The 8,961-nt window shown below is 41.7% G+C and overlaps 1 protein-coding gene across 1 annotated transcript; it reads right to left on the reverse strand.

The window, feature by feature from the left end:
• Positions 1 to 548: 548 nt before the first annotated feature.
• Positions 549 to 8,657, reverse strand: LOC128923473 (uncharacterized). The gene is made up of 4 exons (XM_054235739.1): positions 8,159 to 8,657; positions 7,830 to 8,090; positions 5,147 to 7,713; positions 549 to 557 (listed from the first exon to the last, which is right to left on the reverse strand). Exons 1-4 carry the CDS (start codon positions 8,655 to 8,657, stop codon positions 549 to 551), a joined length of 3,336 nt encoding a protein of 1,111 aa, XP_054091714.1.
• Between the last annotated feature and the right edge of the window lie 304 nt (positions 8,658 to 8,961).

Raw genomic sequence — 8,961 nt, forward strand, 5'->3', positions numbered from 1 at the left:
CCAGCAACTTTGCCATTGGCGCAGTTCTCACACAAGACGATCATCCAATTTCATATGCTTCACGTACATTAAATACTCACGAAAAAAACTACTCAACCATCGAAAAGGAACTATTAGCGATAGTATGGGCAGTAAAATATTATAGACCCTACTTATACAGAAGAGAATTCGACCTAAAAACAGATCACCAACCACTTAAATGGCTACAGGAGAAAAATTCTGGTAAGGATATAAATCCAAAACTACAACGCTGGCTAATACAATTAGGAGAGTACGATGCAAAAATCGATTATATAACCGGTAAAGAAAACAAAATAGCAGATTTTCTAAGTCGAATTAACAGTGATGAAATAAACATTGTGAATTCCGAAAATTTGGGAATGACCCTTTACAAAATGTTACAAATAAAAGATCTAAACGCTGGTGAGTAACAAGACCAAACAATGCTTTCAATAGAAGTCCAAACTAGCCATTCTCATGAAGAAAATGTTTATAATTATTTTAACACTCTCAATACCGTAGTAAATCGTTTCAAACAGCAATTAATTCTAGTCGATCTAAAAGAAAAAAGAAGTATAAAATATTTTCAAAAACAAACGCATTTTTATCGATATAAGAGATATTAACTCTCATAACATTATTAATATTGCAGATAATTCAAAGCCAATCCGTGAATGTTTAAATAAAGAACATATAGAATTTCATGCCACTAAACCACATAGCCATACAGGAAATTCAGATGTAGAAAGAATAAATAATACTCTTACCGAACGTATCAGAACACTAAATTTGGAAGAAAAAGCTCCAATTATTATTCAAATGTGTAAAGCCGTAAAACTTTATAACAATTCATTTCACACCACAATAAAAGCCACACTTTTAGACGTTCAAAACAACAAAATTGAACATAGCATAATCAAAAATCGGTTAGAAGAAGCAAAATTGAAGATAATTTCTAACCAAGGAGAGAAGGTTTCATTCGAAATTACAAAAGCGTTAGACACAAAGAAGAACCAAAATTTATTAAAAGAAATTTAGAAAACGTACATACATCAAATATTAAACGTCCTTTAAAATTCGCAAACGACACCAGAAACTCTAACGACAACTAACATATTTAAAAAAAAAAATCTATTTATTTTTGCATAATATACAAAATATAATTTTAAAAAGAACTAGCTGACTCCGGAGGATGGAGTCATATGTAGAAGTTCACGTAAGTGAGGAAAGTTTCTGACTGCCATTCACTTGGGAGTGGCCAGGAACGATTCTTTTACATGTGGCTCAAGCAGCTCACAACTTCCGGTCTTAGACCAAGTATCCTCTGGGTAGCCAACAGACATCCGTCTGGAAGCGAGCTAAAGTGAGAAGGCGAATCCCGCTTATGCGGTTGTGCGTAGGGCTTGGGACCCACCACATAAAAACGAATAACCAGTGAATAAGAAACACAGGCCTCGGATGAGAAACCCCCCTTTTGATGACGACCACGGCAAACGTATAAAGGACTATGATTTAAGGGCATGCACCTGGAATGTCCGGACCCTTAATTGGGAAGGTGCCTCTGCCCAGCTGGTTGATGTCCTCGTAAGAGTAAAGGCTGACATCACCGCAATCCAAGAAATGCGATGGACGGGACAAGGACGGAAGAAGGTGGGTCCTTGTGACATCTACTACAGCGGCCATATAAAGGAGCGCAAATTCGGTGTGGGATTCGTGGTGGGAGAGAGACTCCGTCGTCGAGTCCTGGCATTCACCCCGGTGGATGAACGTCTAGCCACAATCCGCATCAAAGCGAGGTTCTTCAACATATCGCTGATTTGCGCCCACGCCCCGACGGAAGAGAAGGACGAAGTGACCAAAGATACCTTCTATGAGCGCCTAGAACGTACCTATGAGCGCTGCCCCCGCCACGATGTCAAAATCGTGCTTGGCGATTTCAACGCTAGGGTGGGTAAAGAAGGTGTCTTTGGCACAACAGTCGGAAAATTCAGCCTCCATGACGAAACATCACCAAACGGTCTGAGGCTGATCGACTTCGCCGGAGCCCGAAATATGGTCATCTGTAGCACTAGATTCCAGCATAAGAAAATCCATCAAGCTACTTGGCTGTCCCCGGATCGAATCACTCGCAACCAGATCGATCATGTTGTGATAGATGGACGACATGTCTCCAGTGTTTTTGATGTGCGTACGCTTCGTGGTCCCAACATCGACTCAGACCACTATCTTGTAGCAGCTAAGATACGCACCCGCCTCTGTGTAGAAAAGCGCACACGTCAACAAACACAAGGAAGGTTCGACATCGAGAAGCTGCAATCACAACCGACAGCCGAACGATTTTCTACTCGACTTGCACTCCTGCTCTCTGAGAGCACTCATCAGCATCTCGGTATAAGGGAGCTGTGGGACGGCATATCAAACTCCTTACGTACAGCTGCAACCGAAACCATTGGCTTTCGGAAAAGCCAAAAAAACAGCTGGTATGATGAGGATTGTCGTCTCGCAGTGGAGAGAAAACAGACTGCCTACCTCGCAATGTTGCGATCGACCGCAACACGAGCGGGATGGGAAAGATACCGAGAGCTGAAGAGGGAAGCGAGACGCATTTGCAGAAAAAGAAAGAAAGAGGCAGAAATGCGTGAGTATGAAGAGCTTGACAAGCTGGCCGACAGGGGTAATGCTCGAAAATTTTACGAAAAGATCCGGCGACTAACTGAAGGTTTCAAGACCGGAGCACACTCCTGTAGGACCCCCAGCGGTGATCTAGTGGTTGATGACCAGAGTATACTGTGTTTGTGGAGGGAACACTTCTCCAGCCTGCTGAATGGCAGTGAAAGTACAACACCAGGAGATGGCGAACCCGATTCCCCAATCGACGACGATGGAACAGATGTTCCATTGCCCGACCGTGAAGAAATTAGAATAGCAATTACCCGCTTGAAGAACAACAAGGCGGCGGGGGCCGATGGATTGCCGGCCGAGCTATTCAAATACGGCGGCGAAGAGCTGATAAAGTGCATGCATCAGCTTCTTTGCGAAATATGGTCGGAAGAAAGCATGCCCGACGATTGGAATCTCAGTGTACTCTGCCCAATCCACAAAAAGGGAGACCCCACAATCTGCGCCAACTATCGTGGGATAAGCCTCCTTAACATTGCTTATAAGGTTCTATCGAGCGTACTGTGTGAAAGACTAAAGCCCACCGTCAACAAACTGATTGGACCTTATCAGTGTGGCTTTAGACCTGGAAAATCAACAACTGACCAGATATTCACCATGCGCCAAATCTTGGAGAAGACCCGTGAAAAAAGGATCGACACACACCATCTATTTGTCGACTTTAAAGCTGCTTTCGACAGCACGAAAAGGAGCTGCCTTTATGCCGCGATGTCTGAATTTGGTATCCCCGCAAAACTAATACGGCTGTGTAAGTTGACGTTGAGCAACACCAAAAGCTCCGTCAGGATCGGGAAGGACCTCTCCGAGCCGTTCGATACCAAACGAGGTTTCAGACAAGGTGACTCGCTATCGTGCGACTTCTTTAACTTGATGCTGGAGAAAATTATAAGAGCTGCAGAGCTAAATAGAGAAGGTACAATCTTCTACAAGAGTGTACAGCTCCTGGCGTACGCCGATGATATTGATATCATCGGAAACAACACCCGCGCCGTTAGTTCTGCTTTTTCCCGCCTGGATAAGGAAGCGAAGCGAATGGGTCTGGTGGTGAACGAGGACAAGACGAAATATCTCCTGTCATCAAACAAACAGTCAGCGCATTCGCGTCTTGGCTCCCACGTCACTGTTGACAGTCATAACTTTGAAGTTGTAGATAATTTCGTATACCTAGGAACCAACATTAACACCGATAATAATGTCAGCCTTGAAATCCAACGCAGAATCACTCTTGCCAACAGGTGCTACTATGGACTGAGTAGGCAATTGAAAAGTAAAGTCCTCTCTCGACGAACAAAAACTAAACTCTACAAGTCCCTCATCATTCCCGTCCTACTTTATGGTGCAGAAGCGTGGACGGTGTCAACATCCGATGAGACGGCACTAGGAGTTTTCGAGAGAAAGGTTTTGCGGAAGATTTACGGTCCCTTAAACATTGGCAACGGCGAATACCGCAGAAGATGGAATGATGAGCTGTATGTGTTGTTCGACGACATAGACATAGTCCAGCGAATAAAAAGACAGCGGCTACGCTGGCTGGGTCATGTTGTTCGAATGGATGAAAGTGCCCCAGCTCTGAAAGTTTTCGATGCAGTACCCGCTGGTGGAAGCCGAGGAAGAGGGAGACCTCCACTCCGGTGGAAGGACCAGGTGGAGAAGGACCTGTCTTCACTTGGTATTACCAATTGGCGCCAAACCGCCAAAAGGAGAGATGCGTGGCGCACTGTTGTGGACTCGGCTATAACCGCGTAAGCGGTTTCTACGCCAGTTAAGAAGAAGAAGCTGACCCGGCAAACGTTGTTTTGCCATATAAATAATTTCCTAGTAATTTCTAGTGTAGACAAAAAATAGCTTACTTATTGTAAGTATGTATGTATGTTAGAATGTGTATATTGTATGTATGTAAGAATGTGGTATATGCGTGAAATAAGCATGGAGCGCTGTGAACGATGAGGGAATATAAAAATAACAAAAGGCAAACATTATTTTTAAGGTATTATAATTTATTCCTTAAAATTATATATCATTAATTAAACAATTACGACAGTAACACTATTAAACAATATCAATCTCTTAATGCTATAACGTGAACAATATTTTTTGTTAGTCCATCCTTAGCTAACACAAACAAACTGGATGGTTTACCCACTCGAGAGCATGCCACGTATAATTGTCCGTGTGAAAAACAGGGTGTTCTCAAATCTAATCCACAAACAGACATCGTTTGACCTTGGGATTTGTTGATAGTCATTGCAAATGCCAATCTAATCGGAAACTGAAGACGTTTGAATTGAATTGGCACATCTGTAGGTATAATAGGAATCCGTGGTATGAGTATATTTTCACCTCTGAACTTGCCATTTAAAATCCTGGCTTCGATCACGTTTTTCATTAATTTTTGAATGACTAATCGCGTACCGTTGCATAGCCGGGGCGGGTTCAAATTACGAAGCAAGATAATTGGAGATCCAACCTTTAATTGTAAATTATGTGGTGGCATGCCTGGCAAATCCAGTGAGTTCAAAAACTCTGTGGGAAAATTTACTGCTTCGCTGTCGTCGCAAACGGTATCAATAGATTTATATGATACCAAGTTCCCTGGCAACAACATTTGTATCTTCAGATTTAAATTGTCAACGTCTACATTTTTTGCCGCTAAAATCGCTCTTTCTGCAAGCCACTCATGATTTATGTACTGTGTGTGTACATCGGGAAATATTTGTTCAATGAGAGTATCTTGCGAATCAGCGATTGTGCAGAAATCGGTCGGTAATTTTACGTATCCAGTTTCATCTATACCAACTTTTCCATCACCGAAATCTAAAAGCTGTTTTGAAAATGTTTCAGCGGATGGATCTTGAAGCATTTGAACGCGCATATTTATTTTTAGCTGTAATTTTTCAATATTACGCCACAATGGAGATGATTTTAAGCAAGCGTTGATCTCATCAGCGTATGTTGAACGTGGAATGACTGGAAGTGTTTGTCTGAAATCACCTGAAAGGACCAACAGAGTTCCGCCAAATAGTTTGTCACTGTTTTTAATATCTTTCAATGTCCTGTTCAACGCCTCAAGTGAATGTTTGTGTGCCATAGTACATTCATCCCAAATAATAATTTTACACCGTTTCAGCACAGTGGCCATGGACGATTGTTTCTTAATGTTGCATACTGCGTCAGGGTTATTCTGAATATTTAGTGGCAGCTTAAATACTGAATGAGCTGTTCTACCTCCATCCAATAAAGTTGCTGCAATGCCCGATGATGCAACGGCCAATGCGATGCCATTATTTGATCGTATTTCAGCAAGAATTAGCGAAATAACGAATGTTTTGCCAGTTCCACCCGGTACATCCAAAAAGAAGAACTCACCTTGTCCAGCTGAAACTGCGAGCATAATGCGATCATAAATGGTTCTTTGTTCCTCATTCATTAGTGGGACATTGCGGGCAACAATCGCTGCTATTTCTACAGTACTGTACTGCAGTTCACGATTCATTTCAGTATTCATTAAATCAGATGCAGTTCGATTTGGCGAATTCATACCGAAATTACTAAGTGGTAAGTTGGCAATGACAATGCAAAGATCCTCAATAGCAATCAATGCTTCATTGTACATTTCGTCGCTGAATGTTATGGTTAGATCGTGGCACCGTATACGATGTTGATGCAATATATCATCAGTCATTGAATCTTTGTGATTTTCCCATAATATCTGTGCTCGGGCTGGGAAACATGTAGTCAACACTATAGCGAATAGTAGACGAATTTGTATTGCTGTACAGTTCAATGCAGCTTCAGCAAGCATGCATTCCCACTGGTTGTCGTCTTCCAGCAAGCCGAGTGCAAGGCATGCATCTTTATACGTTGGATATTGTTGCCCATTCACTTTACGTATATCTTGAAATGATAATGGGCCAGTAACATTAACCAACAACAGTCGAAGATAAAAGCACTCCGTGTGTCTTGGATTGACTGTAAATAATCGCCCCAAGGCGTTTGATTTAAATAAATTGAGACATGCAGCAACTGGTGAGCCTTGCTTGCGGGGCATCCATGTTTTTGTTTGAGTCCATGTGAAATAGCGTGGTACTTGTGAATAGAGTAATGTTCGTGCAAAGGCACCAAAATCATCCGCACGATTACACAATTCAAAAAATACAGTGAGTGTAGTTTTAGGTGGATTTATTGCACGATCAATCGCTGTCTCGTTCGTGAAAAATACACGCTGACCGTTTTCAAGATGGATGGCTAACTGAACAACTGCTGGATCCCGTTCATGAATTGGAAAACCAAAGATACGCCAAGCAGCTTCATTGGAGCTGATGTACCGACGAATTTGGTAGAGCGTTATTTCATCGTTTTTATTCACTGGAGGAGCATTCACATTAGTATTTTCCACTCTAAACACAGCCATATCACTGCCTTTATGGACATACTTGCAAATGTATTTGATGCTCTTCACAGAACTGCAGAACTCAACATTAATATGAGCATTATATGTCTTGCTCAGCAGAGGCGAATATGGCACCACCCAACGATTGTCAATATCAATGTCTGTGTTGATGATATTTTTAATAAATGATTGTCCGCCATTTTCAGGATTTCTTGGACGATATATTGGGTATCCGTCGACATTTGTGAACGTATCATTGGTAAAATCTTTAGGGAAATTTTTAGTACATTTTCCATCAGCCATGCAAGGCGATGAACTATTAAGAGTACCACATGGACCATGAATCATGTTTGTTGTAACAATATCAAACAGCAGTTGGTCAGTGGATGGATCTGGAATTTCCGCAGAAATGATGCTATCGATTTCTTCAGGACGGATTTTGTCGATAAACCAAACCAAAATGTGTGCATGAGGTAATCCTCGCTTTTGCCACTCAACCGAATACATCCAGCAACGTGTGGGACCAAATACATGTGATTTAGTAATGAAACTTATTAAAGACTTCAACTTTTGTCTGAACACACGTGCTGGAATGTCATGGCGATGTATTGCATTTTGGCCAGGCAGTAGCAAAGATGTAATCTCTGGCCATTTTGGATTACATGTGAACGTGATAAATAAACATGGTCGTCCATATTAGCGCACGAAAGTCAGAGCATCCTGTATATATTCTTGCATATGACGTGGACTGCCTACGTACGATGATGGTAAAATGACATGGTTACCAATTTCGGCGACGTCGGCGTTGTTGTTGATAGCGTCTCGCAAATGAATGTACTCTTCCGTTGTTGATTATATCGTAAGTATCGTAGTCGTTCGCTCTCAATCTTCGCGTACATGTCGACCATGAATTGTTGACAAAGCTCACGACATCGTAAAATGACGTTGTCCAGGCCACGTCTAATCATTAATCGGTACGCATAATAATCCTTTGAGCTAACGTTCTTGTTTGTTTCAGCTCCTGTAATATTTGTTCATAAAAAATAATTTAAATTTATTACGTTCAATAATTAATAATCAATGAAGTACCTGATACGGTATCTCGTTGTTTTATGTTTATGCAATATCCGTCTTGTCCCTTCCAGAATATTAGCGGATATTGGAGAGCGTCATATGAACGATGTGTGTCAGCAATGAACTGAAGATTATTATTTCTTCTACGAATCACAATTTCTCGTGCAGCTGTACAATCGCCAACCATGATTCCAGCAACATCATCAACAACGGGTGCATTGAATCTACGAATATGCTCTCCAGCTGGTGTTTTATCAGGATTAATGACGATAGCGTGATTATCGCTTTGTAATTGGTGCATATGTGATTTGAATATTTTCAACAACTCGTTGTGCTCATTCAAAAGAGCATCTAGCTCGCTGACGATGCGCCTGGCATAAAGTGAATCAAGGTTATTATAATCACAACGTGCATTCACGCGATTGGCAAGTGCGCTTCCGGAATCCTCGCCGCCCATAAAGTAGATTTGTAAGAATTTATGTGGTTCGCTTGGCATTGGCAGCAGTGAGCCCATTTTATGATAAACTTGGCCTCTGATTTTGAATGTAGAATTGAATTGTTGACCATTTGCATTAGTATTTCGAACTATTTCTGTTGCTCCGAACGATGTCATTTGAAAGCATGACTTCGAATTGACTTCAGGAACACGTTAGAATCTGGATCCGTGCCGATAAGTAAGCCGTTCAATGGTTCAGGTGGTGTTTCAATTTCAGGTAGTTGCACTTTTCCTGACGCGCAACACATCCCAGCTGGCTCATTTTTGAATTTCAGAGCATGACAATGCGGACATTCCTTGTCCATAGCACCAATCACCACTT

The sequence above is a fragment of the Zeugodacus cucurbitae genome, chromosome Y (genome assembly GCF_028554725.1).
Source record: "Zeugodacus cucurbitae isolate PBARC_wt_2022May chromosome Y, idZeuCucr1.2, whole genome shotgun sequence".
In the NCBI taxonomy this organism is placed as follows: domain Eukaryota; kingdom Metazoa; phylum Arthropoda; class Insecta; order Diptera; family Tephritidae; genus Zeugodacus; species Zeugodacus cucurbitae.